Source organism: Oncorhynchus mykiss, chromosome 21 (assembly GCF_013265735.2).
Source record: "Oncorhynchus mykiss isolate Arlee chromosome 21, USDA_OmykA_1.1, whole genome shotgun sequence".
NCBI classification, from domain to species: domain Eukaryota; kingdom Metazoa; phylum Chordata; class Actinopteri; order Salmoniformes; family Salmonidae; genus Oncorhynchus; species Oncorhynchus mykiss.
The window spans coordinates 19369597-19393607 of NC_048585.1; the positions used below are offsets into that span (position 1 = coordinate 19369597).

The following is a 24011-nucleotide window of genomic DNA, read 5'->3' on the forward strand; positions in this document are numbered from 1 at the left end:
CAGTCGGAAGTCAGCCAATCACGCCAGCCCTCGGCCCCACAGCACTCTAGTGCCCTCTGCAGGCTATCCAGAGCGTTGGAGCGGCCCTCATCTTCGCCATAGCCCGCCACTGCCTGCTGCAGTCCGCTACGGAACCCTCCGGCGATGTCCTCGCGGTAAAACAGGCCCGAGAGGCCGGCGGCTAGCCCTGCCATCAGTGCCGCCAACTGGATGAAGCCGTATGCCCGCAGCACAAAGGGTAGGTTGGCGGCCACTCCCAGACAGCCCAGGAAGCCCCAGGCTGTGATGGTGGCCCCCGTGGCCAGAAGGATGAGCGGGGCATTGGGGTAGCGGTTGGCCGACAGCAGCATGTAGTCGGCCAGTGATACCTGGGCCCACACGCCCAGGGTAAATATGGCCAGACCGGCCGCCCAAAAGAGGCAGCTGAAGGCCAGCAGGGCCAGGCGCAGCAGGGGCATGACGCCCACTGGCCGGCAGCAGGGCAGGGTTCCACCCATGTGAGGAGCAGGGGGTGCCATCGAGGCCTCGGAGCACAGGGACAATGAGAGGCGCTGTTGCTGCAGCTGATCCTGGTGCTCCTGGTGTTGCTGCTCCTGGAAGGGCGAGAGCATGTACCCGGGGAGTGCTGAGTGCCGCCGAAGCCCAGTAGAAGGGTTGAGGAGGCTCAGCCTTCTGGGAGAGGAGAGCCTCTGCGCCGCTAGCTGCTCACGTTCCCAGTTCACCGCTCGCCTGGGGCTCAGCCGAGCAGGCAAGGAGTCGTAGGGCAGTGCACAGCTCATGATGCCGGTTCAGGCTTTATCTACGTCCCTTTCTTGCTCACTCTCTCTTTCTCTCTCTTTTTCTTTCTCTCCTCCCGTTCTCCCTTGTTTCTCCCTATGAGGCAACCCCTCCCCCGGTTCTTTACGACTGGCTGTTAACCCACCTTCCCCACACACCCCCCTCCGTAGCCCAACTTCACAGTAAATCTCGTTGACGGAGGCGTCGTGTCGTGGTGTTATCTGCATCCGCAGCCCCCCTCTTTCTGTCACATTTATCTGTTTATTTCGGGCATTGCTTCCACCTGCGTGGTCACCAGAGTTCCATGTCACTATGGTGAGTGCCGCATCCTCTCGCTCTATGGTCAGGGGCAGAGGTGTTTATGATGGCTTGGACTCAGAAACCACCCAGGCACCCCCTCTCTCGGTGTGGAGGAGTCACTTGTCAGGATTTTAGTACCCACTCTTGTAGCATCAACAAGCCGGCAAGAAAGTCCCCTATTCTGGTATGTCCTGTATTTTGTGAATATCATCCCATGATACATGCACATCCCAGGACACATGCACTCACATGTATTATAATCTGCTGAGATAAGGCAAGTGGTCGACAAGCATTTTATGAACCAATATCAGTCCAGGACCTGTATGCACTACTGTACTTTATGGCACTTGGAATGGGATTGGATGGCAATATAAACTAACGCAACAGGAAATGTACTAGATGTGTGTTCTGAATCTGATAAACTGTATTAGATAACGAAACACATCTGGTTACACATCCTTACATAGGCTATTGTTTTGTTGACTATCAATCCCATAATATCCTGCAAAGTCCATGCAAATAGAGGTCCCGTGTTGCTCAGTTGGTAGAGAATGGTGCTTGCAACACCAGGGTTGTGTGTTTTGAATCCAGTATAAAAAATGTAAAAAGTTGAAGATGTGTGCTCTGGATAAGAGTGTCTGCTAAATGACTCAAATGTAAAAATGTTCCAGCAGAAATTCAGCAACAAATGATATGGCGTCGAAGGAGAGGCATGTCTCCTAGCCTTCCCATAGACATTAGTGATCATTACCAAAGTTAGCTTTTGAATGTAAATTCAGCCAATTGCTGTAATTCTTCCAAAAAAATGTACAAAGTGAGAAACTGTCGTCATGCAGTGGAGGCTGCTTAAGGGAGGATGGCTCATAATAATGGCTGGAACGGTATCATGTTTTTGATACCATTCCATTAACTCCATTTCAGCTATCCGTTATGAGCCGTTCTCCCCTCAGCAGCCTCCACTGTCATCATGAGACCAAAATAAACTTGACAGCGTATTTGGTTAGCTAGCATGCTATATAGCTTCAGTTAGTTTGTCATGCTAGCTTCTATTTTTGGTAACATCTGAGTAATTTACAAAGAGATTACAACAACAGTCCTTTTTGGATCCCCTCTACCCTTGCGATACTCTTCAGACATTTTGTGAACAATGTTTTAATTGGATTTAGACCGGAGTTGATTTTAATAGTCAATGGGAAACCAAACACAGCTAAAGAGTTTGTTGGGGGTAATGGGCTTAATGGCCTGACCGCCATTAACAACATGGAACCATTAACCAAGGTGAAGGTCTCAGTTTGATGTCATAGCCCCGCAACTATATCATGGTATGTCCTCCATCTTGAGCTTCCTGGACACATTCATATACTTTCCCCTCTGATAGTTTGCTGCAAATGGCACTGACACCAAAGTTTTATACATATTTTCCAGAAATAGCATTGGTTTACTGTGTTTAGTCGTGAAAGAGGTGAAACAGGCTACGGTATCTGCACCAAATAGATTCTGAATGCTAAATATAGTCTCCCAATTCATGGACCGACGATATCTCCTTCTCTCAGGTGCTGTTAAGTGGTAACCCGTTGTCCCCGGCTGGACTGAGTGCATCCCTCTCAAACATTGGTCATTCCCATCCTCCATCTGCGACACACACATACACACACCAATCAGGGTTCATTAAAGCCCCTTCCGCTAATTAAACACATTTGCGCAATGAAGGCGTCGTTTGAAAAGGACAACCATCCATCAGGGGGCAGGGGAGAGGGGCATACCATGGAGGGCCATTTAACTAGTGTGTTCCACCAGTGAGGGGGGGGGGGGGGGGGGGGGGGGGGGGGGGGAGGAAGGCTCTGTGCAAACCAAGCCTGGAATATTGTCCATATGTATGGTAACATCGATGCCATGAGATTCCTCCTATTCCATCGTCTTGACACCTCACACCATTGTGCCAGTTAGTGTTTGTCACGTTTAACTTGTGTCTGAATAGACAGGCCAGGCTTATGATAAATATGGTTGAAAAAAGGGACAAAAAAATAGGACAAAGGCCACAGAAAACAACAGTAGAGGGCAGCATTTGCAAAGGAATCAAAATTCCAGCAGAAGTATTCACCTCTTGTTAACCTAGGGAAAAGAGTTTAGATCGATAAACTTTGATTCCTGGCTATTTTTAGCAGTGCTGAGTATCATTTCTATAATAGTCACCACAATGTGACTGAAATTGGTTGACGATTTAATCATCCATTCATTTCATTGAGTCATCTCCACCCCTTCTCCACATCTGGCCCAGTCCAGGGTATTTCAGGCAGTGAAACTGTTCAACTGCTAGACTGGTAATTGTGAGAGTAAAACTGAGATTTACATAGACATGGCTGGGTGGTTCTGCTTTTCCCCGAATAGAGCAGCACTTTCACCAGATGTTCACTCTGTCCTCAGGGGTTTGCTAAGTACGGGTGTGATCACATTGGTGAGTGTCCAAGATATTGAGGAAATGTTCAATAGCATTCTTAATTTGAGCCAATTTGCTACAGCAGGAAAATAATCCAACAGTAACAGGAAATGTGAATTATAATGTGGATTATAATTAATTTACATTTTTGTTGGTAGTGATGTGTTTATCATCAGGGAAAATCAAGTCTGAAATTTCAAGGTGGAAATTACAAACTTCAGAAGCCATGTTAAACCTCAAATACACTAAATGTTTTACATTTCCTGCATTGCAGGACAGTTCTCCTGCAATAGGGTGATCAAATTAAGGTCCTACATTTGTAGATTACAGCCTTTATAAATCAAGCAGGTTAAAAACTTTTCCAAGAAAGATGAATAAGGAGTACCATCTATTACATGTGGCTAGACCTCTCATGTTAATCTGTTAACATTGTAGTATCTAGACCTCTCCTGTTAATCTGTTAACATTGTAGTATCTTGTGTTAGTATGGACTAGTGGTTGATGACGATTTGGTTTCAAGTGAGAACATATATAACTAAGCAATGACATTATTTAGGTCTGAAGGTTTTCAATCTGTCAACAAGGATTTATGAATATATTTCTATATCATTCAACAACATTTAAGATTAAAGTCTACTTTGGTTTATTGAACGAGACAACAAAAATATTTCTTCTTAAGGTAAAAAAAACATTTATTTATTAATCAAAGCATCAAAGCAAACATTCCTACAGTATCTAATAGTAATAAAGCAGAACACATCAAATCTAACACTGATACAACCTCAGTCTACAGAGAGGATTGGCACATGAACTCAAGCAAAGCCCCTTGTCTGTTTTACATGTCAGTGATCAATAAGACAGAGAACATCTGATCTCAGAACAGAGTCAAAGCAGAGGAACCTGCAGCCTCTCTCTGCAGGGGTGTGTGACTGAGGGTTCCTACCCAGAACATTCAGTCAGCCATCCTCATGGTCTTGGTGACTGGAGTCTGCGATTTATGGGACTGGCCTCCTGCCGCTTACTGGTCCCATCCACTTTCCAGCTCATGATCCTGTCTGAGGGGAAGCCCTTGTTGCATTCGGAAAGTATTCAGACCCATTGACTATTTCCACATTTTGTTACATTACAGCCTTATTCTCAAAATGATTAAAAAAAAATCTATCCCCAATACCCCATAATGACAAAGCGAAACGTTTTTTTTAGAAATGTTGGCATATATATATATATATATATATATATATATATATATATATATATACAGTGCCTTGCGAAAGTATTCGGCCCCCTTGAACTTTGCAACCTTTTGCCACATTTCAGGCTTCAAACATAAAGATATAAAACTGTATTTTTTTGTGAAGAATCAACAACAAGTGGGACACAATCATGAAGTGGAACGACATTTATTGGATATTTCAAACTTTTTTAACAAATCAAAAACTGAAAAATTGGGCGTGCAAAATTATTCAGCCCCTTTACTTTCAGTGCAGCAAACTCTCTCCAGAAGTTCAGTGAGGATCTCTGAATGATCCAATGTTGACCTAAATGACTAATGAGGATAAATACAATCCACCTGTGTGTAATCAAGTCTCCGTATAAATGCACCTGCACTGTGATAGTCTCAGAGGTCCGTTAAAAGCGCAGAGAGCATCATGAAGAACAAGGAACACACCAGGCAGGTCCGAGATACTGTTGTGAAGAAGTTTAAAGCCGGATTTGGATACAAAAATATTTCCCAAGCTTTAAACATCCCAAGGAGCACTGTGCAAGCGATAATATTGAAATGGAAGGAGTATCAGACCACTGCAAATCTACCAAGACCTGGCCGTCCCTCTAAACTTTCAGCTCATACAAGGAGAAGACTGATCAGAGATTCAGCCAAGAGGCCCATGATCACTCTGGATGAACTGCAGAGATCTACAGCTGAGGTGGGAGACTCTGTCCATAGGACAACAATCAGTCGTATATTGCACAAATCTGGCCTTTATGGAAGAGTGGCAAGAAGAAAGCCATTTCTTAAAGATATCCATAAAAAGTGTCGTTTAAAGTTTGCCACAAGCCACCTGGGAGACACACCAAACATGTGGAAGAAGGTGCTCTGGTCAGATGAAACCAAAATTGAACTTTTTGGCAACAATGCAAAACGTTATGTTTGGCGTAAAAGCAACACAGCTGAACACACCATCCCCACTGTCAAACATGGTGGTGGCAGCATCATGGTTTGGGCCTGCTTTTCTTCAGCAGGGACAGGGAAGATGGTTAAAATTGATGGGAAGATGGATGGAGCCAAATACAGGACCATTCTGGAAGAAAACCTGATGGAGTCTGCAAAAGACCTGAGACTGGGACGGAGATTTGTCTTCCAACAAGACAATGATCCAAAACATAAAGCAAAATCTACAATGGAATGGTTCAAAAATAAACATATCCAGGTGTTAGAATGGCCAAGTCAAAGTCCAGACCTGAATCCAATCGAGAATCTGTGGAAAGAACTGAAAACTGCTGTTCACAAATGCTCTCCATCCAACCTCACTGAGCTCGAGCTGTTTTGCAAGGAGGAAAGGGAAAAAATGTCAGTCTCTTGATGTGCAAAACTGATAGAGACATACCCCAAGCGACTTACAGCTGTAATCGCAGCAAAAGGTGGCGCTACAAAGTATTAACTTAAGGGGGCTGAATAATTTTGCATGCCCAATTTTTCAGTTTTTTGATTTGTTAAAAAAATTTGAAATATCCAATAAATGTCGTTCCACTTCATGATTGTGTCCCACTTGTTGTTGATTCTTCACAAAAAAATACAGTTTTATATCTTTATGTTTGAAGCCTGAAATGTGGCAAAAGGTCGCAAAGTTCAAGGGGGGCGAATACTTTCGCAAGGCACTGTGTAATATATATATATATATATATATATATATATATATATATATATATATATATATAAAAACAATGAAATTCCTTATTTACGTAAGTAGTCAGACCCTTTTCTTTTCTTTTTTCTCAAAATTGAGCTCCGGTGCATTCTGTTTCCATTGATCATCCGTGAGAGGTTTCTACAACTTGATTGGAGTCTACCTGTCATAAATTCTATTGATTGGACATGATTTGGAAAGGCACATACCTGTCTATATAAGGTCCCACAGTTGACCGTGCATTTCTGAGTAAAAACCAAGCCACGAGGTCGAAGGAATTGTCCATAGAGCTCTGACACAGGATTGTGTTGAGGCACAGATCTGGTGAAGGGTACCAAAACATTTCTGCAGCATTGAAGGTCCCCAAGAAGACCGTGGCCTCCATCATTCATAAATAGAAGACATTTGGAACCACCAAGACTTCCTAGATCTGGCGAACCGGCCAAACTGAGCATCAGGGGAAAAAGGCCTTGGTCTGGGAGGTGACCAAGAACCCCATGGTCACTCTGACAGAGCTCCGGAGTTTCTCTGCCGTGATGGGGGAACCTTTCAGAAGGACATCCATCTCTGCAGCACTCCACCAATCAGGCCTTTATGGCAGAGTAGCCAGACGAAAGCCACTCCTCAGTAAAAGGCACATGACAGCCCGCTTAGAGTTTGCCAAAATGCACTTAAAGACTCTCAGACCATGAGAAACAATATTCTCTGGTCTGATGAAACCAAGATTGAACTCTTTGGCCTGAATGCCAAACGTCACGTCTGGAGAAGCATGGTGGTGGCAGCATCATGCTGAGGGGATGTTTTTCAGCGGCAGGGATTGGGAGACTAGTCAGGATTGAGGGAAAGATGAACAGAGCAAAGTACAGAGATCCTTGATGAAATCCTGCTCCAGATTGCTCAGGACCTCAGACTGGGGCCAAGTTTCCACTTCCTACAGGACAATGACCCTAAGCACACAGACAAGACAACACAGGAGTGGCTTCGGGACAAGTCTCTGAATGTCCTTGAGTGGCCAGCCAGATCCCGGACTTGATCCCAATTGAACATCTCTGGAGAGACCTGAAAATAGTTGTGCAGCGACAGAGCATAACAAAAGTTTATCTCAATTCTTTGTTATATACCCTTTGTTGGCAATGACAGAGGTCAAATGTTTTCTGTAAGTCTTCACAAGGTTTTCACACACTGTTGCTGGTATTTTGGCCCATTCCTCCATGCAGATCTCCTCTAGAGCAGTGATGTTTTGGGGCTGTTGCTGGGCAACACGGACTTTCAACTCCCCCCAAAGATGTTCTATGGGGTTGAGATCTGGAGACTGGCTAGGCCACTCCAGGACCTTGAAATGCTTCTTACGAAGCCACTCCTTCGTTGCGCGGGCGGTGTGTTTGGGATCATTGTCATGCTGAAAGACCCAGCCACGTTTCATCTTCAATGCCCTTGCTGATGGAAGGAGGTTTTCACTCAAAATCTCACGATACATGGCCCCATTCATTCTTTCCTTTACACGGATCAGTCGTCCTGTTCCCTTTGCAGAAAAACAGTCCCAAAGCATGATGTTTCCACCCCCATGCTTCACAGTAGGTATGGTGTTCTTTGGATGCAACTCAGCATTCTTTGTCCTCCAAACACGACGAGTTGAGTTTTTACCAAAAAGTTATATTTTGGTTTCATCTGACCATATGACATTCTCCCAATCTTCTTCTGGATCATCCAAAGGACAGAGGAGCCTCTTAAAGAAGAAGTTACAGGTCTGTGAGAGCCAGAAATCTTGCTTGTTTGTAGGTGACCAAATACTTATTTTCCACCATAATTTGCAAATAAGTTAATTAAAAATCCTACAATGTGATTATCTGGATTTTTTTTCTCATTTTGTCTGTCATAGTTGAAGTGTACCTATGATGAAAATTACAGGCCTCTCATCTTTTTAAGTGGGAGAACTTGCACAATTGGTGGCTGACTAAATACTTTTTTGCCCCACTGTAAGTACATTTTTAGAATAAGGCTGTAACGTAGCAAAATGTGGAAAAAGTCAAGGGGTCTGAATACTTTTCGAATGCAAAAACACTTTAAAGTACTACTTAAATCAGTTTTTGGGGGTATCTGTACTTTCCATGACAAATATAAGGACAAATATAAGCACCCACCTAATTTACTATTATTATAAAAGCAAGCTCATGCAGGACAAAATATATTCTAATGATGGGAACCTACTTGGAAACTGAAATAGATTTGAAACATTAATTTGCATAATGCATCTGCTCCACTGCTCTAAGAGGATTTATATCCCTGTGAGTTTAACACTTCATGACTGAGAGCTGTTCTTCATGACAACAGAACCCACAACAACCATGACTTTTATCACCATATTCATCTGGACACTTGCTTTCTGCTTTCAAGGTAAAAATAAGAAATGACATTTTCTGAATTTATTGTTGGAAATTAATTAAATCAACTCCATTGAATTGTATATCAATGTTAGTATTTTTATTCAGAACTGCTCATTACTATATGTAATATTTATTTCATATACATGTTTTCATTTTATTTTTCAGAATCCAGAGGACAGTATGTTGTGACACAGACTCCGGTAGTGAAAGCTGTTCTCCCAGGACAGACAGTCTCTCTGAACTGTAAAACCAGCAGTAATGTGTATTCTAATAATCGCCTAGCCTGGTACCAACAGAAACCTGGAGGAGCTCCTCAACTCCTTATTTACCTTGCTACAACACTTCAGTCTGGGACTCCATCTAGATTCAGTGGCAGTGGATCTGGGAGTGACTTCACTCTGACGATCAGTGGAGTCCAGGCTGAAGATGCAGGAGATTACTACTGTCAGAGTTTACACTACCCCAACAGTGTCTGGGTGTTCACACTGTGATACAGAGTCGTACAAAAATCTCCCTCAGTCAGACTGCACAGTGACTGTACTGATACAGCTGGGACCTACTGCAGGTGCTGAGGGGGAAGATATAGTGACATGGAACACTGGTTACTAGATGGAGGTCAGCTTTGAAAATATCGTTAGAAAGCAATCATTCAGAACACATGATCATCATCATCATCATAGTTTAATTTTTGTCATGGCCTTTAAGTGTATATAAAAATTATTTGATGTTTTGAAACACAATACCTGTCCATATGCAAAGCAAGATCTACAGTGAAACAAGTGTTATGACCTCAACATTACTTCAAAGTTACAATCACTTCAGCCCCCCAAAACAAGTCCTCATATGAACCTCAACCAAATGTCTGATTTAAATGGATGTGATCTTCTAACATTATATTAGCTATTTTAATGAGCAGGATACTGACTGTTAGATCTGTGAATGAGACATGATTCTGGACTCAAACATGAAACATGTACTCAACTGGTGGGAGGAGCTATTGGACGGATGGGCTCATTGTAATGGCTGCAATGGAGTACATGTTGTGTTTGATATTTTTCCATTGATTCCATTCCAGCCATTACAATGATGCCATGCCTATTGCTCCTCCCACCAGCCTCCTCTTCACTACATACACTATCTACATCAAGTATAATACCCATTTCATCTGTAATTAATTACATGGTGCCACATCATTTATCATAATGTATTATTGTGTTAGTATGAACTACTGGTTGATGACGATTTGGTTAGAACATAAATAACTAATCAATGAGGTTTAGATCTGATAGTTTCATAGAAACTGTGAATCCGGCTTTATGAATATGTTGCTATATCATTCAACAATATTTAAGATTCAAGTCTATTTGGGTTTATTGAAAGAGACAAGGACAATATTTGTTCCAAAGGTAAATCTTTATTTTCATCAAAGCAAACATTCCTACAGTATCTAATAATAATAAAACACATCACATCTAACACTGATACAACCTCAGTCTACAGAGAGGATTGACACATGAACTCAAGCAAAGCCCCCTGTTAGTCTACATGTCAGTGATCAATAAGACAGAACATCTGATCTCAGAACAGAGTCAAAGCAGAGGAACCAGCAGCCTCTCTCCACAGGGGTGTGTGACTGAGGGGTCCTACCCAGAACAGTCAGCCCTCCTCAAGGTCTTGGTGACTGGAGTCTGGGAATTCTGCTGGGCTTCACAGGTCACCTCTCCTGCCTTGGTCCACTCCAGGCCAGTGAGAGTCAGGGTGCTGCTCCAGCTGTACAGGCCATCCTTCTCCAGGACCCTAGAACTGGCCTCCTGCTTCTGGCTGGTCCCGTCCACTTTCCAGCTCAAGGTCCAGTCTGAGGGGAAGCCCTTGTTGGCCAGACACGTCAGTGTGGCTGTTGTTGTACTGGACAGCTCCTCACTAGAGGGGGGCAGGACGGTGAGGGTGGGGGCACTGTTACCTGGAACAAACAGAATACATCAACTAAGTAATTACAACAAGTACAGCAACACTAAGAGATTATCTCCATTAAGGTCCACAACCAAATAAAGGGAATTGGAAATGCCCTCTAAATATGAATGTAGAAGTTGGATTATTTAAAAGATGTGGAGAAAACACTAAAGTAATAGGATACAAAGCAGATTTATGAACCAAACAAGTATAAAGTGGTTAAATAACTAGAGTTACTAGTCATATGGTGTCAGTTATACATGTTATACAGATATTGTTTTGGAATGTATCTGATCAGAATAGCTGACTCATATTCATAGAATTTAAAGAATTGGATCATAAGAGTTTGAATTAAATATTAAAACATGTTACATCATGAAGTCAGTTACAAACTGAGACCCTTTGTCTTCACAGTAACAGGGACGTCTACCATGAACACAATGCAACAGTGATGCCTACTTTATCCTTACTATATAATAGCTATCATACCAGTATTAGGAGGTCTATTTGAAAAGCATCTAAAATATCTCAAATGTAAATATTTTAATAGAGACAGTTTTGGAAAGTAAATACCCCAAAAAATTCTTAAATACATTCTGGTGAAGTCACCGTACAAACACCTCCAGACGAGTGAGAACCTTCCTGCAGAGCACTGTTAGTACCACCCTGATAGTACAATACAGTAGGGACATTATGTACTGAAATACTTGTATAATACAATAGGGACTGAGTATTGAATTAATACTATAATACTACAAGGACTGATAGTACTGAAGTAATAGTTTTAAAAAAGTAGGGATTGATAGTACTGAAGTACTAGTATACACACACACACACACACACACATGGGACTGATTTAACTGAATTACAATGCAGTAGGGACTCATAGTACTAGTATAATACAAGAGGTGAGGTATCCTGAGAATAGAGGATGTGTGCCAGCACAGAGGGATAAGGCAACATGTGAGTTATGCTTTAGTGAGGTTGTCTTCTTAGCGTTCATAGCATTATTTTACAACTGTAACACAGAAATGGAACGTAAACCACAGAGAAAATATTTTGTGGTGGCAGCTGCAGAGAAGTACTTGGGTATACGAGAGTAAATTTTCCAGAAGAGTTACTATTATATTTGTTGTCCCTAATTTTGTGATATCCAATTGGTAGTTACAGTCTTGTCCGATCGCTACAACTCCTCTACGAACTCGGGAGAGTCAAAGGTCGAGAGCCATGCATCCTCCAAAACACAACCCTGCGAAGCTGCAGTGCCTCTTGACACACTGCTCGCTTAACCTGGAAGCTAGCCGCACCAATGTGTCGTCACGGAAACACCGTAACAGCTGGCGACCGAAGTCTGTTGGCAGGAGCCCGGTCAGCCACAAGGAGTTGCTAGAGCGCGATGGGACAAGGAAATCCCGGCCGATCAAACCCGGACGACACTGGGCCAATTGTGCACTGCCTCATGGGTCTCAATCCATCATTAGTCATCATACTGGAAACAATTGGTACGCACACACACATTGTTTGGCTCTTCATCCCAAGCAGGGTCGTTCCTTTCGGCTCTTCCCGAGCAGTGACGCACTCATCCAGTTTATTCTCCCCAGACGCAGCAGTGGTGTAGCCACAATCTGTGGCACCTGTCCTCTCCCATTGCTGGCTTGAATGTCCTGAACATTGTCTGACAGTTGCCTTTGTGCAAGGCAGCTCATTAACCCCAATACTCCTCAGGTGTGGGGGTTGTGGCTCAGGTCCCTAACTAACACACTCCTTCCCTCATTCACTCAACGAGAAGAGCACTCAAAAGGCGTTAACTAATTCAAAGGAAGTCAATCAAATAAGTAAATAAGAAAGAAAGCAAAACACAGCACACGATAGGACTAAATAAATATTAAAGGACTTCTAAATAAATTCATTCTAAATAAATACATTCTATATAAATACATTCTATATAAATACATTCTATATAACTACATTCTATATAACTACATTCTAAATCAAGGAAATCCCGGCTGGCCAAACCCTCCCCTAACCCGGACGACAGTGGTTCAATTGTGCGCCGCCTCATGGATCTCACGGTCACGGCTAGCTGTGACACAGCCTGGGATCAAACCCGGGTCTGAAGTGACACCTCAAGCACTGTGATGCAGTGCCTTAGACAGCTGTGATGTCGTGCCTCAGAAAGCTGCGACGCAGAGTCTTAGACCGCTGCGCCACTCAGGAGACCCACTTCAGCAGAGTTACAGGGTGTGTTGAGGGGTGGTGTCCCGTCATGCCAGGCCATTGGCATGGTGCAGGAGCAGATAGGGTCAAAGTAGTGGAAAATGGTAGTGGGTTTTAATATGTAGGTGGTAGCTGAAGGGAAGTACCTGAGTGTACGAGATATTACTGCAGAAGAGTTCATGGGATAGTGTTGTTATGAAATAGTGGTATGTAGGTGTAGGGTTAGTAGGTGTGTACGTTTTTTCCTTTTAGGAACAGGAATAGTACGTTTGCATAGAGAGGACACATTGCATTGGCAGCACATGCTTCAGTGCTCTGGGAGTGTTTATAGCCCTGTGAGTTTAACACTTCATGACTGAGAGCTGTTCTTCATGACAACAGAACCCACAACAACCATGACATTTATCACCATCTTCATCTGGACACTTGTCACACCCTGACCATAGAGAGCCTTTGATTATCTATGGTATAGTAGGTCAGGGCGTGACTGGGGGTTATTCTAGTTTATATTTTCTATATGGGGTTCTAGTTTAGTATTTCTATGTTAGTGATTTGTATGATTCCCAACTAGAGGCAGCTGGTAATCGTTGTCTCTAATTGGGGATCATATTTAAGTAGCATTTTTCCCATCTGTGTTGGTGGGATATTGTTTACGTTTAGTTGCATGTTAGCACTCGATCATCGGCACGTTTATTCTTTATTGTTTTGTTGTGTGGTTCACTTACTTTAAATAGAAAAGATGTGGAACCCAGATCACGCTGCACGTTGGTCCGAGTATGCTTCCAACGATCGTGACAACACTTGCCTTCTGCTTTCAAAGTTAACATTATCAGAATTTATTATTGAAAAATAATTGAATCTCCACAAAGGTATAACAAACAGTATATTCATGTTAATATTTATTTTCATAACTATAGATTATTATGTAATATTTTTGGGATAGAAATGTTTTTATTCTATTCAGAATCCAGAGGACAGAACACTGTGACACAGACTCCTTCAGTGGAAAATGTTCTCCCAGGACAGATGGTCTCCTTATTTATCGAGGAAGTACTCTTATTTCTGGGACTCCATCTAGATTCAGTGGCAGTGGATCTGGGAGTGACTTCACTCTGACCATCAGTGGAGTCCAGGCTGAAGATGCAGGAGATTACTACTGTCAGTTACCACTGTGGGAATGTGTTCACACAGTGATATAGAGCCGTACAAAAACCTCTCTCAGATTTCACAGTAACTGCACTAGTTGAGTGTGACTGGAGGTGCTGAGGGGGAAGAGACAGTGACATGGAACTCTGACTGAACTAAAATACACTGAGATAAATATATCAGTGTGGCTGACAATAATGTCAACTCATCCACCTTCATGTTAAATCATTCCTTAAGTGATAACACCCATATGTCCAGATTGCATTAGTATTCCTCCTATGTTGCTGTAGTTCATATGTAAACATTGCCTTTACATGTCACATAATACGTTGAATGGACTCTGTGCAACAACAAGTGTCCCACATCATTTCAGAACAAAAACCCCAGTCTCTGTAAGATCCCTCTGTCAGGAAGTGAATTTCAAGCAAAGATTCAACCATGTTTATTGAGATGGTATAACAATGTTATAAGCCCCTAAAACAACGTGAGGTTCAGTCAAGAGCAAGACCACTCTCCTGCTAGAACCTTCCAGCACCTTGCCAGATTCTAATTTAGCCCAGTTAAACCTAGTTTACCAATCAGGGCCATGATTGCCTGGACAATCAGCCCCAACCTTTAAAATGCTGCTGCTCACACAAACCTCTTCAACAGGTCTCTTACACGGAGGAGGTGGAAATAGTTGTAGGAGTTGAGCTGGGGAACCTATGGCAGTGGATGCCCCAGAGCCTGAGAATGTCATTGAAGGATCCTGATACACTGATCCTGAGAAGGTGGATTTTGAGGCATTTATTGTGCAGGTGATACATTGTACTGCCCAAACGAACAAGAAATCCAAGAAACTGGACATAATTGTATCTGCAGCTGAAAGGTTTTTGGGTCTTCAGGAATTAACAGCCGAAGCATTGCAGGGAATACTGTCTAAAGATGTTTCTCCCTGCCAACCCCCTGAGACTGTGTCGGGACCTGATTAGACAGGTGACTTTGACCTATGGAGTACATAAATATTAGTTGATTTTATTTTAGGAACATTTTTCTCCCCTTTCCCTTTTTTCGACATAAATTGAGTGCAGTAATACACCTTTTTTTTTGGGGGGGGGGGGGGGTTGTAGTCAAAACAAAAAATAAATAAATAATAATAAAAATAACTACAATTTCCTAGTAGCACCAAAGAAAGTAAGTTTGCATAGAGAGGACACTTTGCATTGGCAGCACATGCTTCAGTGGTCTGGGAGTGTTTATAGCCCTGTGAGTTTAAGAGACACTTCATGACTGAGAGCTGTTCTTCATGACAACAGAACCCACAACAACCATGACTTTTATCACCATATTCATCTGGACACTTGCTTTCTGCTTCCAAGGTTACAATTTTAATTACATCTACAGTTTTTACATGTACGGTATATCAATGTTAATATTTATATTCAGAACTATTCATTATTATATGTAATATTTAATTCATATAAATGTTTTTACTATATTTTTCAGAATCCAGAGGACAGTATGTTGTGACACAGACTCCGGTAGTGAAAGCTGTTGTCCCAGAACAGACAGTCTCTCTGAACTGTAAAACCAGCAGTAATGTTTACAACAATAACCTTCTAGCCTGGTACCAACAGAAACCTGGAGGAGCTCCTAAACTCCTTATCTACTCTGCTACAACACTTCAGTCTGGGACTCCATCTAGATTCAGTGGCAGTGGATATGGGAGTGACTTCACTCTGACCATCAGTGGAGTCCAGGCTGAAGATGCAGGAGATTACTACTGTCAGAGTGCACACTACTCCAACAGTGTCTGGGTGTTCACACAGTGATATAGAGCCGTACAAAAACCTCTCTCAGATCTCACAGTAACTGCACTAGTTGAGTGTGACTGCAGATGCTGAGGGGGAAGAGACAGTGACATGGAACACTGACTGAACTAAAATACACTGAGATAAATATATCAGTGATGCTGACTATAATGTAAACTTATCCACCTTCATGTTAAATCATTCCTGATGAAGGTGAAGGAAGCATGGAGAGGTCAGGAACAGAAGTTGGGTTTTGGAGAAACACCATCAGTGCTCTGCAAGCAATGTAGCTGATGGAGAGGCAGGAGCTTGGTGAACAGATAGATGTGATTGTGGACAGCGAGGAAGAAGGAGAAGATGTGGGAAGTGGGAAGATGTTTGTTGAGGAAGAACGGTGTCAGACATGATAAAGAAGAATCTGGATCAATAGGAATCCCTTGCCTTTTGGCAGATCCATTTCTGGTTTCAGGTTGGGTCAGAAAGGAGTTGGGTGCAGTTTAATCAGTGAAGGTAACCTGTAGTGGACTTGTGATGTTTGTGTTTCTTCTTATTAGAGGGAGCAGGTGCTCTGTGTCACTCAACTTGGGTCATGATCTGTTTCTTGCTTTGCTTTTAGCAACAGGATGTAATGTAAAAATCTTCCCAGTGTGAAGTAGTTCTTAATTGTTGTGATTGTGAAGTCATGTAAAACGTTTCAGTGTGAAAATGTTCCTAGTCAGTTGCACGCGTGTCTGTGGATGGCTGAGCTCCTACAGATGTTTCAAATATATGCACTGTCAATCGAAAATGTAGCATCCAAGTCTTTGCCATCGCTGTTAATTCTCTCCTCACATCAACCCTCAGCACTTTGACGAGCAAGTCCGGGTGTTTATATGCTGACCTCACACCTCAACAAGCTTCTGATTGGTCAGAGTCAATACCCTTGGCCACCATTGATTGGCAGATGTGTGAAGCAAATGTGCGTGCCCACAGAACCGTTTGTCGAGGTCAGGGGACACAGGTTACATAAAGAGATGCGCATGCAATTATTGTATTGAACATTTTCACGCTGGGAGAGATTTTACATCATGATGTACAATCAGAAAACAATCAGAACGGTTGGACTATTTCACACTGGGAAGATTTTTACATGACACAGGGCACCATTGAAAGATTGAGTTCTGGGCTAGTGATAAGTGTGCAGGTGGAGCAATTGAAGTTTAAATACCTGGTGTTTGTGACGCCCGCCGTTTGGTGCGCCGTAGATCCGGTGGTGAAACAGAGGAGTCATTGTCAGTCCTTTTGAGTTTTGAGTCTATATTAGTTATCCTGTTAGAGCTTTTGTGCAGAATCCACTGTACTGTTTCAGGTGCAACGTTCGTGGTCATGTTGCAGCAGTGTGTAGGAGGGAGATTCCAAGATGTGGGAAGTATGCAGGAGGGCATGGGACAGAGGATTGTGTAGTTTTGCTGGATAAAGTTGTGTCTAGGGGTGCTGATGTTGTTGGAGATCGTAAGTGTCAGGTGCGAGAGAGGCAGGTTGACATGACCAGAGTCAGAGTAGTGCAGAGGGTGTCGTATGCTGAGGCAATGAAGGAAGTGGAAGAGGATGGGTGAAGGGTGAGGGATCCCAGTGAGTAGTAGATTTGTGCCAGCACAGGGGGATAGGGCAGCGAGTGAATTATGCTTCAGTAAGGTTGTTGTCTTAGCGTTCATAGCATTGGTTATCAACTGTACCATAGAAATGGCACGTAAATTATAGAGAATAGCTGTCGAGGTGGCAGCTGCAGAGAAGTATTTGGGTATATGGGATTTCACCTATGAAGAGTTGCAGGGTGTGTTGAGTGGTGGTGTCCCGTCCTCCCAGGTCGTTGGCATGGAGCAGGAGTTGATAGGGTCAAAGTAGTGGAAATGGGGTAGTGGGTTTTAATGGTTAGGTAGAAGCTGAAGAGAAGTACCTGGTGTATGAGGTTTTACACTAGAAGAGTTAATGGGGTGATTTTAATTTGTATGAAATAGTGGTATGTAGGGTTAGTTGGTGGGGAAAGTTTGTCCTTTTAGGAACAGGAATAATAAAGATAATTTAATGTTGATATTGTAGGCAGTGACTGGCCTTACAATTTAGTCAGTATGGGGTGGTGTGTACACCTTTAAATTAGATGTGATCCTCTAACCCAATCCCAAAGAAGAAGAGCTCTTCAACTACAGTTTCCCTGGGGGACCAATAGTCTGTTTGCATAGAGAGAACACTTTGCTTCAGTGCTCTGGGAGTGTTTATAGCCCTGTGAGTTTAACACTTCGTGACTGAGAGCTGTTCTTCATGGCAACAGAACCCACAACAACCATGACTTTTATCACCATCTTCTTCTGGACACTTGCTTTCTACATACAAGGTTACAATTTTCAGAATGTATTGTTGAAAATGAATTAAATCTACAGTGTTTACATGTACGGTATATCAATGTTAATATTTCTATTCAGAACTGCTCATTACTATATGTAATATTTAATTCATATAAATGTTTTTACTATATTTTTCAGAATCCAGAGGACAGTACGTTGTGACACAGACTCCGGCAGTGAAAGCTGTTGTCCCAGAACAGACAGTCTCTCTGAACTGTAAAACCAGCAGTGATGTTTACAACAATAACTATCTAGCCTGGTACCAACATAAACCTGGAGGAGCTCCTAAACTCCTTATTTACCATGCTACAACACTTCAGTCTGGGACTCCATCTAGATTCAGTGGCAGTGGATCTGGGAGTGACTTCACTCTGACGATCAGTGGAGTCCAGGCTGAAGATGCAGGAGATTACTACTGTCAGAGTTACCACTACATCAATAGTAAAGATGTGTTCACACAGTGATACAGAGCCGTACAAAAACCTCCCTCAGTCAGACTGCACAGTGACTGTACTGATACAGATCGGACCTACTGCAGGTGCTGAGGAGGACGAGACAGTGACATGGAACACTGATCAGTAGAGGAGGTCAACGTTGAGTATGTTTACAAAGCATCATTCAGATCACAAGTTCCCCATCAACCTCATCACACTTGTGAATATTTATTGTCATGGTAGCGAAGTTCACTTATAAAAGTTATATGAAGTTTTAAAACACACATTACCTGTTCATAATCAGAGTCAGATCCACAGATGTAAAAAAAATGAACAATGGTGATGTTACATCAGCATCAGCCCCATAAATCAAATCCCCATATGAACCTCACAACCAAACATGTGATGTGATTGTCATGTTGTGTCTTGTTTCTGTCCTTTCCCTTCACCCTGTCTCCCTCTGCTGGTCGTTATTAGGTTACCTTTTCTCCCCCTCTTTCCCCCAGCTGTTCCTTGTCTCCTCCTAACTACCTCGTCACCCCTTTTCCCACCTGTTCCCTTTTTCCCTCTGATTAGTCCTCTATATCTCTCTCTGTTTTTGCTTCTGTCTTTGTCGGATTCTTGTTTGTGTTATTCATGCCTGAACCAGACTATCGTCATGTTTGCTGCAACCTTGTCCTGTCCTGTCGGAATCTGCCGGTCCATCTGAGCCTACGTATGTTTTGTTATTAAAGAAGCTCTGTTTACGTTAATTCGCTTTTGGGTCCTCATTCACGCACCGTAACAGAAGAATCCGACCAAGAATGGACCCAGCGACTTCGGATCCTCTCCACTCAGCCGTCGAGATCCAGGGAGCGATGCTAGGCAGACACGAGCAGGAATTGTCTGCTGCTCGACATGCCGTTGAGACCCTGGCCACCCAAGTCTCCAACCTCACAGAACAGGTTCACCATCTCCGCCTCGATCCACCGGCCACTTCCAGGGCTTTCGAATCTCCGGAGCCCAGAATCAATAACCCGCCGTGTTACTCTGGGGAGCCCACTGAATGCCGCTCGTTCCTCACCCAGTGTGATATTGTGTTTTATCTCCAGCCCAACACTTACTCCAGGAGCACTGCTCGTATCGCCTACGTCATATCTCTCCTTACTGGACGGGCTCGTGAGTGGGGCACGGCAATCTGGGAGGCAAGGGCTGAGTGTACTAACCAGTATCAGGACTTTAAGGAGGAGATGATACGGGTTTTTGATCGATCTGTTTTTGGGGAGGAGGCTTCCAGGGCCCTGTCTTCCCTATGTCAAGGTAATCGATCCATAACAGACTACTCTATTGAGTTTCGCACTCTTGCTGCCTCCAGTGGCTGGAACGAGCCGGCTTTGCTCGCTCGTTTTCTGGAGGGTCTCCGCGCAGAGGTAAAGGATGAGATTCTCTCCCGGGAGGTTCCTTCCAGCGTGGATTCCTTGATTGAACTCGCTATTCGCATTGAGCGACGGGTTGATCTTCGTCACCGAGCTCGTGGAAAGGAGCTCGCGTTCTCCGTTGCCCCCCTCTCCGCATCACTACCATCTTCCTCTGCCGGCTCGGGTGCTGAGCCTATGCAGCTGGGAGGTATCCGCATCTCGACTAAAGAGAGGGAACGGAGAATCACCAACCGCCTCTGTCTCTATTGCGGTTCCGCTGGTCATTTTGTCACTTCATGTCCAGTAAAAGCCAGAGCTCATCAGTAAGCGGAGGGCTACTGGTGAGCGCTACTACTCCTGTCTCTCCTTCAAGATCCTGCACTACCTTGTCGGTCCATCTACGCTGGACCGGTTCGTCAGCTTCCTGCAGTGCCTTAATAGACTCTGGGGCGGAGGGCTGTTTTATGGACGAGACCTGGGCTCGGGAACATGACATTCCTCTCAGACAGTTAAGGGAGCCCACGGCCTTGTTCGCCTTGGATGGTAGTCCTCTCCCCAGGATTCAGCGTGAGACGCTACCTTTAACCCTCACTGTCTCTGGTAATCATAGCGAAACCATTTCTTTTTTAATTTTTCGTTCACCTTTTACACCTGTTGTTTTGGGCCATCCCTGGCTAGTTTGTCATAATCCTTCTATTAATTGGTCTAGTAATTCTATCCTCTCCTGGAACGTCTCTTGTCATGTGAAATGTTTAATGTCTGCTATCCCTCCTGTTTCCTCTGTCTCTTCTTCACAGGAGGAGCCTGGTGATTTGACAGGGGTGCCGGAGGAATATCACGATCTGCGCACGGTGTTCAGTCGGTCCAGGGCCACCTCTCTTCCTCCACACCGGTCGTATGATTGTAGTATTGATCTCCTTCCGGGACCCACTCCCCCCCGGGGTAGACTATACTCTCTGTCGGCTCCCGAACGTAAGGCTCTCGAAGATTATTTGTCTGTAGCTCTTGCCGCCGGTACCATAGTCCCCTCCTCCTCTCCCGCCGGAGCGGGGTTTTTTTTTGTTAAGAAGAAGGACGGGTCCCTGCGCCCCTGCATAGATTATCGAGGGCTGAATGACATAACAGTGAAGAATCGTTATCCGCTTCCTCTTATGTCTTCAGCCTTCGAGATCCTGCAGGGAGCCAGGTTTTTCACTAAGTTGGACCTTCGTAACGCTTACCATCTTGTGCGCATCAGGGAGGGGGACGAGTGGAAGACGGCGTTTAACACTCCGTTAGGGCACTTTGAATACCGGGTTCTTCCTTTCGGCCTCGCTAACGCTCCAGCTGTCTTTCAGGCATTAGTCAATGATGTCCTGAGAGACATGCTGAACATCTTTGTTTTCGTTTACCTTGACGATATCCTGATTTTTTCACCGTCACTCCAGATTCATGTTCAGCACGTTCGACGTGTCCTCCAGCGCCTTTTAGAGAATTGTCTTTTTGTGAAGGCTGAGAAGTGCACTTTTCATGCCTCCTCCGTCACATTTCTCGGTTCTGTTATTTCCGCTGAAGGCATTAAGATGGATCCCGCTAAGGTCCAGGCTGTCATTGATTGGCCCGTCCCTAAGTCACGCGTCGAGCTGCAGCGCTTTCTCGGCTTCGCGAACTTCTATCGTCGTTTCATCCGTAATTTCGGTCAGGTGGCAGCTCCTCTCACAGCCCTTACTTCTGTCAAGACGTGCTTTAAGTGGTCCGTTTCCGCCCAGGGAGCTTTTGATCTCCTCAAGAATCGTTTTACATCCGCTCCTATCCTTGTTACACCTGACGTCTCTAGACAGTTCGTGGTCGAGGTTGACGCGTCAGAGGTGGGCGTGGGAGCCATTCTTTCTCAGCGCTCCCTCTCTGACGACAAGGTCCACCCTTGCGCGTATTTTTCTCATCGCCTGTCGCCGTCGGAACGTAACTATGATGTGGGAAACCGCGAACTGCTCGCCATCCGCTTAGCCCTAGGCGAATGGCGACAGTGGTTGGAAGGGGCGACCGTTCCTTTTGTCGTTTGGACTGACCATAGGAACCTTGAGTACATCCGTTCTGCCAAACGACTTAATGCGCGTCAGGCGCGCTGGGCGCTGTTTTTCGCTCGTTTCGAGTTCGTGATTTCTTATCGTCCGGGCTCTAAGAACACCAAGCCTGATGCTTTATCTCGTCTCTTCAGTTCTTCAGTAGCCTCCACTGACTCCGAGGGGATTCTCCCTGAGGGGCGTTTTGTCGGGTTGACTGTCTGGGGAATTGAGAGGCAGGTAAAGCAAGCACTCACTCAAACTCCGTCGCCGCGCGCTTGTCCCAGGAACCTTCTTTTCGTTCCCGTTCCTACTCGTCTGGCCGTTCTTCAGTGGGCTCACTCTGCCAAGTTAGCCGGCCACCCTGGCGTTCGGGGTACGCTTGCTTCCATTCGCCAGCGTTTTTGGTGGCCCACCCGGGAGCATGACACGCGTCGCTTCGTGGCTGCTTGTTCGGTCTGCGCGCAGACTAAGTCCGGTAACTCCCCTCCTGCCGGCCGTCTCAGGCCGCTTCCCATTCCCTCTCGACCGTGGTCTCACATCGCCTTAGATTTTGTCACCGGACTGCCTTCGTCAGCGGGGAAGACTGTTATTCTTACGGTTGTCGACAGGTTCTCTAAGGCGGCTCATTTTATTCCCCTTGCTAAGCTTCCTTCTGCTAAAGAGACGGCACAAATCATCATCGAGAATGTTTTCAGAATTCATGGCCTTCCGTCAGACGTCGTTTCGGACAGAGGTCCGCAATTCACGTCTCAATTTTGGAGGGAGTTTTGCCGTTTGATTGGGGCTTCCGTCAGTCTCTCTTCCGGCTTTCACCCCCAGTCTAACGGTCAAGCAGAACGGGCCAATCAGACTATTGGTCGCATCTTACGCAGTCTTTCTTTTCGCAACCCTGCGTCTTGGTTAGAACAGCTCCCCTGGGCAGAATACGCCCACAACTCGCTTCCTTCGTCTGCGACCGGGCTATCTCCTTTTCAGAGTAGCCTCGGGTACCAGCCTCCGCTGTTCTCATCTCAGTTCGCCGAGTCCAGCGTCCCCTCCGCTCAGGCTTTTGTCCAACGTTGCGAGCGCACCTGGAAGAGGGTCCGGTCTGCACTTTGCCGTTATAGGGCGCAGACTGTGAGGGCTGCTAATAAGCGTAGAACTAAGAGTCCTAGATATTGTCGCGGTCAGAGAGTTTGGCTCTCCACTCAGAACCTTCCCCTTAAGACCGCTTCTCGCAAGTTGACCCCGCGGTTCATTGGTCCGTTCCGTATTTCCCAGATCATTAATCCTGTCGCAGTTCGACTTCTTCTTCCGCGATATCTTCGTCGCGTCCACCCGGTCTTCCATGTCTCCTGTATCAAGCCCGTTCTTCGCGCCCCCGCTCGTCTCCCCCCCCCCCCCCCCCCCCCCCATCCTTGTCGAGGGCGCACCCATCTACAGGGTCCGTAGGATTCTGGACATGCGTCCTCGGGGCCGTGGTCATCAGTACCTAGTTGATTGGGAGGGGTACGGTCCTGAGGAGAGGAGTTGGGTTCCCTCTCGGGACGTGCTGGACCGTGCGCTGATCGAGGATTTCCTCCGTTGCCGCCAGGTTTCCTCCTCGAGTGCGCCAGGAGGCGCTCGGTGAGTGGGGGGGTACTGTCATGTTGTGTCTTGTTTCTGTCCTTTCCCTTCACCCTGTCTCCCTCTGCTGGTCGTTATTAGGTTACCTTTTCTCCCCCTCTTTCCCCCAGCTGTTCCTTGTCTCCTCCTAACTACCTCGTCACCCCTTTTCCCACCTGTTCCCTTTTTCCCTCTGATTAGTCCTCTATATCTCTCTCTGTTTTTGCTCCTGTCTTTGTCGGATTCTTGTTTGTGTTATTCAT

General features: G+C 44.8%; 1 long non-coding RNA gene and 1 gene segment (V, D, J or C); one reads left to right on the forward strand and one right to left on the reverse strand.

Annotated features, from left to right (window-relative positions):
• Positions 1–10348: 10348 nt before the first annotated feature.
• On the reverse strand, positions 10349–10780 carry LOC110499930 (the record flags this gene model as incomplete). The annotated part of the segment is given in 1 exon segment: positions 10349–10780. A coding segment is annotated over 1 exon segment (333 nt), but the record flags the coding sequence as incomplete, so codon positions are not given.
• Positions 10781–15395: 4615 nt separating this feature from the next.
• Positions 15396–18476, forward strand: LOC118942905. Its single transcript, XR_005038546.1, has 2 exons — positions 15396–15475; positions 18427–18476. It is a non-coding gene; the product is annotated as an uncharacterized LOC118942905 (long non-coding RNA).
• Positions 18477–24011: the final 5535 nt, after the last annotated feature.